The sequence below is a fragment of the Musa acuminata genome, chromosome BXJ1-2 (assembly GCF_036884655.1).
Source record: "Musa acuminata AAA Group cultivar baxijiao chromosome BXJ1-2, Cavendish_Baxijiao_AAA, whole genome shotgun sequence".
In the NCBI taxonomy this organism is placed as follows: domain Eukaryota; kingdom Viridiplantae; phylum Streptophyta; class Magnoliopsida; order Zingiberales; family Musaceae; genus Musa; species Musa acuminata.
The window spans coordinates 29684596-29700413 of NC_088328.1; the positions used below are offsets into that span (position 1 = coordinate 29684596).

A 15818-nucleotide genomic window follows, 5' to 3' on the forward strand; every position below is an offset into this window, starting at 1 on the left:
ATTTTTTTTATCAATTTGATAAAAAATTCATTCACACTCGATTAATATCCTTCTATCGTTGTCATTGTAATTAATGTTACCTATGATTATCGTCATTATCCTCTACTTTCGTCATGAGTGATAGTCACCCAAGACAGTTGCCTCGGCTCCCACAATGGTCATTGCCTCCGCATCTCCTCCTATTATCTTTACTCGCACATCCTGTCCTTGACGATATTGGTATTATTAACATCAATGCGCTAGGGTGAAATAGTCGACTTAGCACCTATGTTTGCCCCCTTCCTCAATTAGGCTACCTTTTGTATCTCACCCCTTCTCGTTGGTGACCTGCCATGCGACAACGATCACATGGGCACTATAATAGAAGGATCCCGACAGATAATGAGTCATAGTTGAGTTGATGGCATTGTAGCGAAAAATTTTCTGATGAGAAATCTATGTTTTGATGAAGAAAGTGTCACTGTGCAATGATGTAGGCAACGTCCAAGGGTTCCTTAGGACCTTTGATTTTACAGATTTACCCTTTTTTTTTTGCACGTGTCGCTTGGCCTAATTATATATTACCATATATAGTTAGACCTTTTTAATATCCTGGTTCTTAAATTTAAAAAATTTATATTAAAATATTTATAGTTACAAAATTAAAATATTTAACCTCATCTATCCTAGCGTTATCAACTTTACCGATGGAATATATGACATGTGATAATACGTACAGAAATGATATAAAAACGATGGGTAAAAATATAATTTTAATATTCTAGTTACGTTTTTATTTGTTATGTCCTAATTAAAATTTTTTAGTCGATTGTTACGGTGGTGACAAACGGCGACACTACCAGGGGTCGTGGATGGCTGTTGTGGTGGTGGTCGGCAAGAGTGACATGATGGTCAACCTTATCAATGACTGATGCGAGGGCGACAATCGTGACGACGATGGAGCTTGAGGGACTTCTATATCTTCTTGTGGCGGGAGGAGGAAAAGGAGGGAGAGTGATGGCGGGAAGTGAGACAAAGGAAGAGGAGGAAGATGATGAGAATGATAGTCACTCTGAATCATCCTACAACTATATCGACAGGAGGTGAGGCAAAGGCTTTGTGTCCTTCAACATAGATGTAGAGCAATGTGGCACCGACGTAAATATCTCACCTCTCGTCGACATAGATGCAAAGTGATGTCGAAGGAGGAAAACAAGACAAAACGACAAGCAGAGGGTGTACCAGTTGACGTCCTCCACCAGTCGAACCTTAGAATGTCAGATTGAATGAGATTACAAGAGCATCATTGGCCATCGCCCGGATCGTGAATGGGCTGCCCGCCTTTGGCTTCCAATCCACACCAATTTCATAACTTCCTCTTTCTGTTGCTACCGTTGTGGGTCCACGATGATGGTAACATGATCTTGTGGTGAGGCAGTGGGTCCACGACTTCATACATAGATCATAATCTATAATTAGTCCCATGTCACTATCTATTGCTCCCCCTTCCTCACGATGAAAGATGAGGATGAGAAAGGGAGAGCGACGAAGGCTAGCATGAGCGATTTAAATGTTACGAATGGGAGAGGAGGGGCAGGGAAAAGGGAGGGGAAGGAGGCAATGGGCAGGGTTGCTCACGATGGGAGCAAGGGGCGATGACAACGGTCGAGGGCAATAATAATAGAGGCAAAGGCAACAAAAGTCGGATAATAGAGGGCAAATGGGCACCTTTATCAAATTGATGAAAAAAATCAATTAGGAGGGTATCATTCGGTAAAAGTTAAACAAAAAAAATTCAAGAATCATCTAACTTATCATTTTTAGGAAATGTAACTCCACAAAACAATTTTAATGTTATTATAGGAAGACAGGGCAGGAATCAGTCAACTTAATGCATTAGCCCGATTAGGATTAACATAGGAGATCAACTCAAATGATCAAAAGCTTAAACTTAGGCACACATATAAATATTTTCAAACCGAAATGACTTTATTAATAAATTAAATAATCATAAATTTAAGTCAAATTAATTAAGACTAATATATATTGGATTATGCATAAAGTCAAATTGATTGCATCTGACGATTAAAAGGGGAAAACGAACATGATCGACTCCATTCGTTCTAGACTAGTCGAATTACCTATATACGAGGAAATAAATTGAAAAGATAAACGAGACCTCAATTTTATGTGTTTGATCATGTTTTGGTTAGAAATAAACAAGAGCTCTGATATCATATTAGAAAATCTAAAATGTGATGATATCAAGAAATCATAGATCAGTATAAGGTAAATAGAGACTCTTTAATTCATCACTTCAGATGCCTATAAAGAGGATAACTCAAAATCTTATATTAACTAAAACTCTTAAACCAAAATCCAAGTCATAAAGCTTAACTCAATAAATATTTGGTTTTTGAAGTCTGATTTGACCTGATCGTGTGCTTACTAATAACATAACGACCGGGGGATGATTCTACAGAAACCAGTAAGGGTCGAGGAGACCAACGGGGCAACCTTTTGTTGTCTCGTATCAGCTTATCCTACCTGCCACTAATCAACTCACATCAACAAAATGATGCTCCTCAAATACCACACTGAACACAGTATTTTTCTTCCATCGATGTCTGTCATTTTAATAACTACATGTTCAAGTTGTAACACAAAAGGAGTAAACTCTACAGGGAAGATGGGGGGTACAGTTCCTCAACTCACTTCACACAACAGGGTGTTTTGGATTGAAGAATTCTGTTCATTGATCTATACTATGATTAAACTGATCTAAACGAAAAGCATCCCAGTTTATGGTATGTTAACGGAGTCAGAGGTGTCGAAGGTCTCTCAAAGGCAACAACCTGCTACTTTTAGTACGTGGTTTCTTCAGCAATCTATCTTCACCTGCGTTACATGACCCCACGATGCTTGTGCTAGTCTCTCCTCCTGGAAGCAAGAGATGCAGCTGCTGCTCGCTGCAAAAGTAAGGAAACCATCAGACAATGACGAACCTTTTAGATTGCAACAGTAGTCAGATGATGATTACCGACATCAAATGAACAAAAGAAAGTTATATGAAGGCTTCAGCCCCTGATCTCCAAGGATTCTAGGTGAGATCATGAAGATGACAAAAGATCAAAATGCCAACTTTCTCTGTAATTTAATCCCACACAAACTTGATACTTCAGTTTAATGTAAATAAGAAATATTACTTTTTTTCTTTCCTAACAAGAAATATTACTATGATGTTCTGAAACAAAAATAGAATGAAGCAACCAATAAGACAAGTACAACAGTGAAAAATGAAACATGATACATGATTACTGCTCATCGTAAAACCATTCTCCTTTTATCGCAACTGACCAAATACTTAATAAACCACAGAACCGATTATAAATTTTGAAATATTAATATTTAAAAAGTGCGGTTGGTTTCAAAAGTTGATTAACACAGGTATTGTTCTTCACGGCATCACGCATCACGAATTTCAACATCTATCGATTTCTCTAGAGAAACTAAGGATTCCGAGAACAAGATGTCAAAGCCTTGAGAAAATTAATGTAAGCTGAACTGTCCCAGTAAGATGTGATTTTTTTCAGCAATATGACCGCATAAGTTTGTTGGCCACAAAATGTAAAAGACTAACATAAGCAAATCCATGCTATCAGAACAATATGCAATTCACAGTTTCACAGACTATGATTTAGCATGCGTCTCTCCGAGCCTGTGACCTTGATATCGATATAGAATTTTGATGTGAGTTTGGGCGATAACATTTACACAAGCCTTACAATTGCCGACAAGGAATGAAAATTATAAGCCACCAAAAAATGGGTGCTTTCTAGTGAAAGCAAACTCACCTTAGCTCGAAAAGATCTAATCGCCGCTAGTAGAATCTTGTCCCCCGCTACCTGTCGAATGCGGGATACCAGCTGTTGCCGAGAAAATTTCCTCTCCTACAAAAGTAAGCAAATGGAATATTAAGATATACAAAAAGAAAAAGTAAAAGCACACTCCCATGCACCAAACTGTTTAAATTGAGGTTGCAATACCATGAACTCGCAATGAGTTTTTTTGATTTGGCACATTATGGAACGCGGCAAACACTTGGACAACACACATATCAGGTTTCTAATGGATATCCATGGTGATGTTGGTCTGCTAATAGGCTCTTGGTGAAGTCCTGAAAATATGAACATAGATAAAAAAAAATGCTTTAAGTATTTTAAACTTAATTAAACGTATGAATTTTTATAGATCTCAATGGCGGTAAAAGATTCATGTAATCGATCCCAAATAATTGAGACTTACAGTTTTGTTATTGTTGTATGCTACAAAATAAATCTCTAAGCACAACTATACAATAATTGTAAAAAGGGAGAAAGAAAGATATGTAGGTAAAAAGAAAGAACTGACCTCTTGAGCGGAAGTCCACTTTGATGCTCAGGACATACAGAGGTAGAACACGACTGTTCACCTCAGGGTACCACACGACATATCGTGTGGGAAATTTCATGTCATCAACCCCTGAATCAAAATCCACCGAACCGGGCTGAGATTGTCCGGAGCCACGAACAACCTCTTCCGTTCTGCCCAAGATTACACGGCACAACATTACGTGCCTTAATCCATCGCGATCGACGACCGAAGACATCACGCTGCAAATCCACAGTAGTTCAATCGTGAGATCACCAAACATCGCTTAATTAGATGTGTAATGAAAGACATACCTGTTGATGGCGACAGGCTCCGGAGTCACATAGAGCCCAAGTCCGAAGTATCCACCGTCCTCGGGCGTCCCGGAAACATCGAAACCGTCGTTGACGATCTGAATGATTCTGTCCTTGGAAGCTTCGGCAAACGCGAACTTGTCGTTGGCATTGCCGTCATGCTTCTGCGCCACGGCCTCGAGAGAACGATGGAAGGCTTCCCACCGTGTTCGCCTAGTCGGGGTCGAGTACAAGACGCGATGGAGGTCCACCAAGGAGCAATGCGGGACAAGCGACCCAATGCTTGAGTAGAACCTATGTCGCAAGAGGATGAACTCCTCGCTGTCCTTGCTTACTCTAACCATCCCGTTGCCCTCGAATGCTTGGGGCGTTCCTGAAACCAGTCCTCCTCCTCCTCCTTCCCCATTGTTCGATGCGAGCAATTTCTCTTCTTGTTGCTTCCCGAATCGTGCCGCCATTCCCAAACCTTCCATCAAGGCCAAAGAATCAAAGTTAAACAAGTGATTTGATCTCGTGAAGGAAAACCAATTAAAACATTACTCTCCACAGATTCAAAGATTAGCTAATCACGGATCGCTCGCATTTCAAATAACTAGAAAGAAATTGAGAACAGACATGGGAATGGGCCGGAGAACCGACGAGAGAAGCCGAGGTATAGCACAAAAGAGAACGATACATCAACACGAACGCAAGAAGCGGCGAAAAGAATCACCTTGTTTTGGATCAAGACTCGAAATCCTTCGGATCACTCCCATCTCTCTCTCTCTCTCTCTCTCTCTCTCGCTCTCTCTGTGTGTGTCACGCGCGCGCTTTGGCAGTCGTTTTGGGACGAGAACAGAGTGCCGAGGAAAAGGGCGGCTATTATACAGGGTGGGAGGGGAACCGCCTCTTGTTTGCGGGACACGGTTCCGCGGCATTTAGTTTGTATGCTTGAGGGGGTGGGTACCGACCCATGGTTTCAGGGGTGAGAAATGACTTCTTTGCCCTTCATGACGTATTGACCAAGGTAAACTTCAACCTTTTTTTGGTAAGCTCATGACGATTTCTTTGTATCTGATCACAAGCTATTATTTTTGAAATATTTGTTTGGGAATACCACTATTTTTTTATTTTATTTTTAATAATATATTTTTAAAATTATTTTAAAAGTTTCAACAGTATTAAAGTATAAGATATTTCATTTCTAACATAAAATTTGAGGGAATTCCTAACTTTTAATATAGTCTTCTCAATTTATAAATTTTTTTTATTATGAGAAATAATAGTAATGATTAAATTAGTGGTTCGAGTCCATATGTGTAAGGAAATTATCAGGTGCGATTGAGAGAGTCTCATGCATCTGACATACAACAAGACAAAAATATGATTTTAAATAAAAAAATGACCATTGAAAATAATATTTTAATTTATGTTGAGATTTAATGAATTAAATGACAGGATTATTTGAATAATTTTGTGAATAAGCAGTAGGAATATAATTATTAACTATATAATGAAAAAAATAATAATGTGTATGGTCACCATGGTCAATTGAAATAGACGAGGCCGCCTACAGCGGGCATTCGCCACGGTAAGTATTACAATGGGCGGTGAGATTCCCCGTCGCACTCGGCAACGCCTACGCGTACTTTGCGGCCGAGTAAGAAGTCTCGTGTTCTTATCTCTTCATGTATTTGTTTATCTTTTTGTGTCATTGATTACACATCATGATCTATAAAACTATCGTCACCGTTCGGGATTCGAACGATCCAAAGAACTATTTTAGAAATCACACTAATAATCAAATTGGATCAGTGTCAATATTTGAGTAAATTTCGGGTGGATTTAAATCCAATTAATAGCTTCGAAGAGTCGTAATTATGTTTTCATAAACGTTTGTAAACATTAAAAAAAAGACTGATAATTATGTTTCATACCACTCTCCTTTTGTAAGGATTGGCTGAGGACAACATTTGACAGTACCAATGCGTGAGTTGAATGCAGAATGCAAGATAAAACATGAATCCACACGACAGCAGGCATGGCTTAGAAATATGACCATGCTAATATCTCAGTGTTCTTTTTTGTGAATAAATTATGATCTCGAAGACTAATTACCATGACAATCAGCATTTGATTATGCCTTGTTGCGACAGCTGGATCATGTTGCTCCCATCTCCATGAAAGCTTCATGTTTTCCTGTCACAAATACAACGTGATCACACAGATCGAATGTTTGCTTTCACAACTCTGAGCTTAATCAAGAAAAACACAATAAGCTTCCTAAGGTACCCAAAAGTAATGCACATGCGGCTCCTCTGCTTGGAACCAAAAAAATGGAACAAAACTTGATGTATCGCGGCAATAACCAATGAAGCAGTTGCAGCTGATGTTTAGCATCAAATGGAACAGTGTGTCACCCCAACACTTGGTTGATGATATTTGCAGTCAGCATATAGTCAAACCTCGCAAGCATTAAGATTCAGTAAATAAAGACTTCAATTTCTCCCGAAACTTAGGAACTTCATCGGCTATTACAACCATGACCAGCCCCTTCTCCCTGTAATTCTTCAGCTGCAGCAGAATACCAAATTGAGTATACGTTAAAAAAGGCAAATAATACAACATAAGCAGTAGTCATTACGAAACTTAAACACACTGATATATGGTGTCCTGTAAGATGTGGCTTCTGAATAGGATTGTCCTAGCTATCTTTTTTTTTTCACCTCTGGACAATAGGATTGTCCAATTCTACATGAACTGGAGTACTTTGAAAATTGGAAATGCCTTCATAAAAATATATCCTTTTCAACATAAAAATATGTTGATCAGAGAAACCAACATATCGTGACACTTATGACCACAAGCAAAAGGTTTGTCATTTACAGCTACAAAACGTATGAAAAGCCTGACTTGATAAAACCCAAATTTAGTTTAAAAATTCTAGATATGTAAATGTTTGACTAAACAAAAAAGGCTTTCTCACATCAATTAATCTCAAGAAAATGACTTTTTATAATGAATCCATGCTAATATCCTAGTGCTAGACATAATAGAATGAAATTTATGATACAAGCACAGTAAATAGAGTATCACCAATGATCATATACTTTATAGGTAAAAGCAGGGGTTTAAATAGGTGCCCGAGCGCTCGGGTGAGGCAAGGCGAGGCGAGGCCCAAGCACCTCAAGCCTCGACTAGGTAGCGTGCTCCGGTGCTTGGGCACTCGCATGAACCCAAGCGCCAGGCACCTCGGGCGATAGCATGATTGAAACGAAGCGTTCGGTTGAACAATAGCGTAGGTGGTTCGATTGAACCAACTAAGCTTTATAATGTTACTAAACCTACACACGCAAACCCCACCCCCCGCACGAACCCAAGCCATAAACCCTACTTCGTGCGTAGCCGTTGCCTTCACCATCATTGCTTCCTCTACTGCTGCCACAGCCATCGATGCATAGGACCAATGTTTCTTCTGTTGCCGACGGATGGGTCTAAAGGTCTAGCTTTCATGTGCAGTTCCTTCCGTCGCAATGCTTCTGTGTGCAGCTCCTTCCACTATCGAGAGAGAGGACCGTAGCTTCCTCTACCACCAACGGATACAATTGAAGCTTCCTCTGCCCATGATCTCACCGTCCATAGCTTCCGCCGTCGTCGCTATCACCATCTGAAGCTTTCTCTATCGTTGTTGCTGCCATCCGTAGCTTCCTCCACCGCCTTTGTTGTTCTCTGAAGCTTCCTCCATCGTTGCTACTACCGTCCACAACTTCCTCCGTCGCTATCACCTTCGTCCGAAAGTTCCTTCGTCATCGTCACCCTCTCCTTCCCCACTTTCCATCGTCAGTAAATCTTTTCTCTCCTCTAACTACTGTTAACAATAGATTAAATGCTGTTGACAATAGATTATTAACTACTATTATCATATAATAATCTATATTTAGACTTTAGCCCTATTAATCTCTACTTATTAATTATATTTTATATTTTTTTATATTTTAATATTTTAGAACATCTCGCTTCTCTCGGGTGGGTGCCTAGGCGAGCGCCTAGCGCCACGAGCATTTTCGGACCTTGATGTCTTTTGGCGCCCAACATTTTTTAAATCATTGGGTAAAAGAATACATTAACTTTTCTATGAAAGTGAAAAGAGCGCAGCATGATAAGGGCCCTGAAAAAATAATGCAACAATGAAACAATAATGCAACAACAATGCACACGTACCTCTCGTGGAGCCAACTGCTCAGCGTGCAGACGAAAAGTAAATGAGAGTAAGCTCAGCTGAAATGAGATAGGAAGAGTGAGAAATCTTGATAATAACAACAAAATTTTATATCAATCATAATAATACCTCTTGGAAAATCTCATCCTCTGGCTTGATATAAATTATGGGGTCACTGGAATCACAGTTAACTTTTGCCTTCCGTTGATTGGCATTTTTATCCTGAAGTCAAGAATGGTAAGACGAAGATCAGAACTCTGCACTCAGTGGCACAAATAAAATGTAGCTTATGGCTACATTCTAAGCATGATCTTTTTTTAGTTCTAGAGATTGGCCCAAAACAGAATAAATCTTTCATTCTAACTCTTATATTATCATTTATTTTGAGAAGGTGGGATGCAAAATTTTGCTAGATTTGAGCTTAGGTAACTGCAGGCCTTTTAAAGGGATTAAATTCTTATCATAAACTAAACCCATCTTGACAAATGGCCAATAAAAAACCACTCAACAGCAAAAAGGAAGACAACTAATGTACCTCAAAGATTCTAGTAACCAGTAAATAATACTTGAAGCGGAAGAAATCCTGAAGCTCCTTTGTGGGCTGAAAGAAACAAGTAAATTTGCAAAGCCATTGCAGAAGATTCAAACAAAAAAAGCACAAATCCACATCTAAGCTATTGCAAAATAGCATATTGATTGTTATACAACCTCGTCCTCTGTTGCCCATGAGACCTCATCAAACAATGCATCGTATAATGGAGGCACTAATTGGTAGGGGCAGTTTACGAAGCGCTGAGAAACCAAAAGTCCCACGTCAGTCACTCGTTCTTCCAAAAATGGTTTCAGCCTCTTCCTTAAGCCCTCGTCAGGGCATACCTGCAGTAGATACTCTTTGAATTCTTTCATGCATTTATGGCCCTGGAAAAGATAAAGCTCATAATTTTAGAGCAAATACTAACATAGTGATGGTAAGAAAAGCACAACATATTTTTGTTAACGTTGACCTCGTATCTCCCCAAATTAAGAGCACTGATTAGAGCAAAAGGGCCAGCGTCGTCATCACCATCCCCGTTCCCGTCTCCCGCTTCGTCATGTTCGTCCAATTTAACGACAGTTCCGACCGTCGTCTGCTCCAAGATCAAATCTACAAAGCCACTGAGATCCCACTGTTTATCGTCGAGGTAATTCCGGAGAAGGAGCTTCACTCCATTGAAATCCCCGGGCTTAGGGTCGAAGAAACCGAAATCGGCTTGCATCATATCAAGCTTAGCACCAAAGAAGATCACATCTTTAACTTCACAATCAAACCAACAAATCAGGCTAAAAACGTGAGCAAGAAATCTTCTTACTTCTGCTTCCTCGTCGTCCTCTTGCTCGGACTCAACCCGTTCTATCTCGCTGGACGGTTTCAGCTCGACGATTCCATCTTCCAGTTGAGGAGAGACAAACGGATCGTGTCAGACGTCAATATCAAAAACCCTAGGAGGGAAGAGAAGAAGCAAAGCACCTTCGGGTTTGGAAGAGGCCGAGGGGTCGGGAGAGGGGGCGGAGTGGGAGAAGAGGAGAGAGCGGGCGAAAGAGGAGAAGCCGAGAAAGGGCCGGGGCCTCGAGAGGCGGCGCCGCTTCTCGGGTCGCTGGCGATGGCCCATCGTGTGCTCCGCTCCGCCGCCCAGCCGCCGGGTCTAAGGGACGCCGAAGGTTTGCGTTTAATTCTCGCGAAGAGGGTTTATAGGAAGAGAAAGGGGGCGCGCGGAAGCCGTCAGCGATGCGGTTCGATCGAACCACTCACGAACCCGAGATGCATAGGGTCGGACCGACGAGTTCGATTTCGGATTGGACTCGTTTGGTTTGGCTTGCTTCTTTCGTCAACCCAAAGGCCCGCTTTTATAGTTGATATTAGTTCTATCAAATGGCGACACAGACAAGAGTTGATTCACAATAACAGGAACAAAAGGTGAGGCTCGAGACACATAAAGACCATACCAAGACCACCAAGAAGACTTAATATGATGCTGCAGATCCGGGCCGAACTCTATTTCACATCAGTTATTACAGTATGGTTCCCAGTAGCAAGTATAATAATAAGCTGGAAGCAGGAAACAACTAATGTTTCCATAGCAACTAAGACAACAGGGAGTGATGAAATGTCCTCAATGGAGGTTTCACTTCATACAAACAATTTTGATGTACGAGTAAGTAATTCTAACAGCTTGTTCAAATAAGAAGAAAAAGCTGTGGCAGTAGTCTGAGTCATGTAGGCTTCATCCTGGTGAACAAGAATCAACACCTAGGATGAAGTTTCACTTCACACAGACAATTTTGATGTACTAGTAAGTAATTCTAACAGCTTGTTCAAACAAGAAGAGAAAGCTGTTGCAGTAGTCTTGAGTCATGTAGGCTTCATCCCGGTGAACAAGAATCGACACCCAGGAACTAAAGCAGTGACTTCTCAGAAGTAGTCATGAAGCTACTGAATCTTACAAAAGGCTGGCGGTCATCACTTTGGTCGACCGCCTCCTGAGTCTCTCTTGAATTCGGCCTTTAATGGCAGTCTCCTGTTGTCATAAGCAACCAAACATTAATCTAGATGTCAAACGAAAGAGAACAAATATGACCATTTAGCTAAACTCACAAGGCTCTTAAGCATACTCGATCTTCAACAGAAACAAAACTATCAATGTCCTAGAATAATATACTTCTTTATAATCATATCTAGATAATATTAGATATTCCAAGTCTGACAACTCACCATGATATGACATCTTTCCTCAAACTTCCCAAGAAAGCCTGCAATGCAGCGATCTGCAATTTCAACCCACTCATTGTGATGCATGCCAGCAGTTTTCGCTACCGTATGCAACTGCAGAAAACAATTCGAAACTGTCATAATTTCCAAACAGAAACTGACAATATTGAGTGACACCAACACAAATTGAAAAGTTGGTACTCGACACAAAAGTATATAACCAATGTCTTAAACAATCATAAAGCACACATCATCTTGACAATGGGATAGATACTTCATTTTAGGTCCAATAACAAATAACGATAAGCAGGGACATAAAGAACGAAATCTTATCCATTACTACATATGTTGCGATTACAACTCTAGTCAAGACACCTAGGTCCTTTCAAGTAAAAGAATGTGCCAACTAATTAGAGAATATTGTACCCCACCAGTATGCCTGAATGCTCTCAAGAGGTCTGGAAGAATTGATGAGGCATGGGGCCAGAGAATACAGATGTCTTGCTGAGTAATTTTGAAAGGTTTGTCTTTACCATGAAAACAAAATCTGGAATGGATTGCTACTCTTTCTGATGCCTGCCTCCAAGTTGCTCCTTATTTAACAACAAAAACCACAGGATATCCTAGGGATAGTGCATCAGGAGACCAAAGCCCTCCTTGCTAAAATTCAATGAAATCAAAGCATTTGCTTTGCTTTCATAGACAATATTTCACAACCTTTTTAAATGAAATTATTTTGAAGAATAATAATTAATTATTGCTAGGATTCGACATGTGCTTTGGTAAAATTGATCAAAATGTATAGCAGCAACATCTTAATGAGGAATACAGGATCCATGAACTTGTTAACCACGTCCTTTATGTTCTACTCCACAAGTTTTCATAAAGAAGAAAAATAAAACAGCACATTTCAGTTATATGACATAGCACAAAGCATAAGTGAATGAGTGGCACAATTCAGATAGCAGCCTTAGTGGTACGACCAAGCACCACAAAAAGCTCTCTGCTGGATCATTGCAAGAGAACCAATTTTTCAGCATACCTTTTCCCGCTGTGCTTTCACCTTCTCACGCAGTTTGGTTATGCGCATGTTCATTCGCAATTGCTTCTCCTGGCAGCAATAAGATGAGAACCAATCGAATCATGCAAATGAATAATCACGGGATTTAAGATAAGCATTCAAGAACATGATCCTGCCTTTATGTAGCTGACACCAAGATCCTTCCTTGTATACCCTCTGGCTAAGTTACGCATAACATACTTGTTGTAGTTTTTCAAAATCCTCATTATGATATCTGAGGTAGATATCCCATCTGTTCGTTTTGTTTCTTTGAATTTCCCAACAGATTTAACCTACAAGAATATATGATTCCGATTATCCAATAAATGTCTGGAATCTTGGAAATAATTATAATCAAAGTGACCTAAATCACAAGAAGGTAACAAGAGAACTTACATATTCATAAACGTCATTTCCAGCTCCACTTGCATCTGCATATCTGCAAATATTGCCATGATGAGGAACACAACTATATAGCACGTTATTGTAACAAAATTTACATCTTAAATAGTTATTAACAATTGAAAAGCTGACACTTAAGCTGAAAATGGTCAATATCAAAGAACTAACACTAGATTGAAATTGACCATTGTAAATATATAAAGCTGAACTCGCACAAGCAACAAATAAGGAAAACAATTATTGGTTCATCCATTTCATTGAGGTACTCCAGTTGATAGTAAATGATGTAGAATTTGCCAGAATTCAATAACTGAAATCATTACTTGATTAAAAGAATTGAAAAATCAGACATTATATTCTGCCAGTGTACCTATGAAAAATTCAGATTGAACATCAAGTAGCGTACTGACCAATCCAAAAATAGTAAATAATTACTTAACCTACTTAAACAGGTAAATTTATTGGCAGTTATATAAAGTACTCCAACCATACATGTATCATCAGTTGGCTATATAGCCTATACAATACGTAAACAATCAATGGCAACTCCGATAATGTAATTTAAGAATAATGAAATACTCGAGCTATGAAGGAACATAATTATTCTTGAAAACTCAAAGCTTTATAATAGACTTGTATGTTTATCTTACGGAATGGCATCATGAACAACATAGTCAATCTTGTGTTTGTCGAGGAACTCCTGTGTGATAATCCATGGAGCGTCAGGAATAACTTCATCTACCCACCTAAGATGAAGAATGGAATATTTCAGCTATAAATATAGAAGAAAACTTTAAAGCACACAACACATTGACTAAGTGCATTTTTTCTCTACCTAGTAATTGTCGTGTCATCTCTGTCACATATGATCTTATCAAATGTGCATCTAGTATAGCTTGACAACATAAGAGGATTGAAACATGAACACTTATCACTCTACACATGTTCACAAAGTCTAGCTTTAAAACACAATTACTGACAGCAAGATCCCATGATGATTTCAGGAAATAAGAACGTCAGCATAAAACATAGACCTGAGAGAGGAAAGGGAGTACATAAGAAGTTCACCACTTATTAAACAAACTTGTTGACACAACAGTGACCAGAAATTTTTTCAAATATAGAGACTTAATCTAAGTGAGACTCATGTCCTAGCAATATTAACCTCGACAAAGATAAGTGACAGGAAAATATCAAACAAAATTTTAGAAGGTTATATGTTCTAATCTAAGCCCATCCAATTACTTCAACATAAGAGCACCTGGGTCAGTAATCATTTCAACAATAGTGATACAACTTATATGAGAATAATGCCAAATACTAAAGTCACTTATATTTTATCTGCGTTTTCTACAGTTTTTTCTCTATTACATGTGGGTTACTCATTGACCAATGGTTCCGAACCTTCAGTTTGCCATTTCTGTAACAAGACAACAATTTTCACGAGACATGCAAATAACATCTCATATGTTATTGCTGACCCGTAATTATGTTCAAATTTCAACCAACAGAATGCACTGAAAATACTCCTTCTAAATTTGTTGGTTTCTTGTGCAGAAGTTTCTCGAATGTCATCCAAATACAAAAAAGGAGACCCTCAATTGTATGATCATCTTCATTTTATAAAAAGTAATGTAGTGCTAAAAGGAACAAATTGGTAAACCAAAAGTTTACCAGTCATAAGGAGGATGGAATACTACAAACCTGCAATGACGGAGTGACTCATAGCGCTCAGATTCAGTCATGACTGTGTTTCCCTTGTATCGATGAGTAATCTCATCGTTGCAGCAACCAACAAGTAAATAGGTGTTTCGGAATCTGGAAGAAAATGGTCATCACAATTCAATCCATCAAATGATTCTATAAGAACAAGACAGCTACATGCTGAACTTAATCTACGATGCACGCTCAAATTAAAGAGTTCATCGATCCTCATTATGCATTATTGTGCAAGCCACTACGTTTTCCCTGCTTTCGATCGTCATGCCAATAAAGTTTTGCTCACGATTTGTGCAAACCATCAGAAGAAAAAAAAATACTAATCGGAAGAATTACGAGTTCTTGGCTTGTTCGAGAGCTCGAGCATGTCCAAAGTGGAAGAGATCGTAGATCCCGTCGGCGTAGACGCGAACAGGCCTATCCGACGACACTTCCTTCTCGGGCAGCGGTTCGCACTGCAACTCCTCGGACGACGCCGACAACGCTCCACCATCGTCGCCCTCGTTGAGCCCACTGATCCACCGCCTACGTGGCAACCGCGCCATCGGAGATGTTCGAGCCCACCACCTACCAATCCAGGAGACAGTGAGTCCCGGCGCGAGAATCCCGAGCGGCACGGGCGGTATGGAGATAGAGAGGGGGGGCGGGAGGACTCGAAGAAGAGCTTTGGAAGGGGAGGTGAATCGGCGTTGTATATATATACACACACACGCCCTTAACCATCACAGTTCGCCGGTGAACGGAAGTCCCAAATTAGCAGCCAATTGGGTTTGGGATTTGGCATTAGCGTTCCTTCACGTCGAGAAACGAACGCGTCAATCGTTACGCGCGTCTATATATCGTAGAAAGTTTGTTTGGTCGCACATTTATGGATGTTACACTCGGTTCAACTATACTAATATTGTTTGTTAGATTCCATAGTCTTATCATTGACCCAATTTTGACTCATGCGTTTTCTAATCATCCCTTAGAAATATTATAATCTTTAAA

The 15818-nt window shown here is 39.7% G+C and overlaps 3 protein-coding genes across 5 annotated transcripts; all 3 read right to left on the reverse strand.

Moving 5' to 3' along the window:
- Positions 1-2569: 2569 nt before the first annotated feature.
- LOC135608470 (probable inactive poly [ADP-ribose] polymerase SRO2) lies at positions 2570-5560 on the reverse strand. Its single transcript, XM_065101400.1, has 6 exons — positions 5416-5560; positions 4704-5169; positions 4390-4631; positions 4026-4156; positions 3834-3929; positions 2570-2948 (listed from the first exon to the last, which is right to left on the reverse strand). The coding sequence occupies exons 1-6, from the start codon at positions 5456-5458 to the stop codon at positions 2907-2909; spliced, it is 1020 nt and encodes a 339-aa protein (XP_064957472.1). The 5' UTR covers positions 5459-5560; the 3' UTR covers positions 2570-2906.
- A 1175-nt stretch (positions 5561-6735) lies between these two features.
- Positions 6736-10613, reverse strand: LOC135608478 (protein BCCIP homolog). Of its 3 annotated transcripts, none has more exons than XR_010485528.1 (9): positions 10409-10613; positions 10251-10327; positions 9906-10166; positions 9610-9819; positions 9437-9502; positions 9031-9123; positions 8904-8960; positions 6975-7256; positions 6736-6881 (listed from the first exon to the last, which is right to left on the reverse strand). XR_010485528.1 is itself a non-coding variant. In XM_065101417.1 (9 exons), exons 1-9 carry the CDS (start codon positions 10548-10550, stop codon positions 7158-7160), a joined length of 921 nt encoding a protein of 306 aa, XP_064957489.1. In that variant the 5' UTR covers positions 10551-10613; the 3' UTR covers positions 6736-7157. The 3 variants fall into 3 exon arrangements, 2 of the variants coding, with proteins under 2 accessions (XP_064957489.1, XP_064957481.1); XM_065101417.1 differs by having other exon boundaries at positions 6736-7256; positions 9610-9693; positions 9778-9819; XM_065101409.1 differs by having other exon boundaries at positions 6736-7256.
- A 322-nt stretch (positions 10614-10935) lies between these two features.
- On the reverse strand, positions 10936-15613 carry LOC135608492 (choline-phosphate cytidylyltransferase 2-like). Its single transcript, XM_065101427.1, has 8 exons — positions 15165-15613; positions 14814-14927; positions 13760-13855; positions 13104-13146; positions 12845-13000; positions 12690-12758; positions 11651-11761; positions 10936-11456 (listed from the first exon to the last, which is right to left on the reverse strand). Exons 1-8 carry the CDS (start codon positions 15371-15373, stop codon positions 11379-11381), a joined length of 876 nt encoding a protein of 291 aa, XP_064957499.1. The 5' UTR covers positions 15374-15613; the 3' UTR covers positions 10936-11378.
- Between the last annotated feature and the right edge of the window lie 205 nt (positions 15614-15818).

Excerpts from the sequence above, each read along its gene's own strand:
- LOC135608470 (XM_065101400.1), bottom strand. The coding sequence starts at position 5,458 with ATGGGAGTGATCCGAAGGATTTCGAGTCTTGATCCAAAACAAG. Across the intron at positions 5,170-5,415 it reads GAGTCTTGATCCAAAACAAG|GTTTGGGAATGGCGGCACGA; the intron begins GTGATTCTTTTC and ends CCTTGATGGAAG. Across the intron at positions 3,930-4,025 it reads AAACTCATTGCGAGTTCATG|GAGAGGAAATTTTCTCGGCA; the intron begins GTATTGCAACCT and ends TTACTTTTGTAG.
- LOC135608478 (XM_065101409.1), bottom strand. The coding sequence starts at position 10,550 with ATGGGCCATCGCCAGCGACCCGAGAAGCGGCGCCGCCTCTCGAGGCCC. Across the intron at positions 10,328-10,408 it reads GGCCTCTTCCAAACCCGAAG|ATGGAATCGTCGAGCTGAAA; the intron begins GTGCTTTGCTTC and ends CTCAACTGGAAG. Across the intron at positions 10,167-10,250 it reads AGGACGACGAGGAAGCAGAA|CTTGATATGATGCAAGCCGA; the intron begins GTAAGAAGATTT and ends TTTGGTGCTAAG.
- LOC135608492 (XM_065101427.1), bottom strand. The coding sequence starts at position 15,373 with ATGGCGCGGTTGCCACGTAGGCGGTGGATCAGTGGGCTCAACGAGGGC. Across the intron at positions 13,147-13,759 it reads GTTGTTCATGATGCCATTCC|ATATGCAGATGCAAGTGGAG; the intron begins GTAAGATAAACA and ends CAATATTTGCAG. Across the intron at positions 13,001-13,103 it reads GAAATGACGTTTATGAATAT|GTTAAATCTGTTGGGAAATT; the intron begins GTAAGTTCTCTT and ends ATATTCTTGTAG.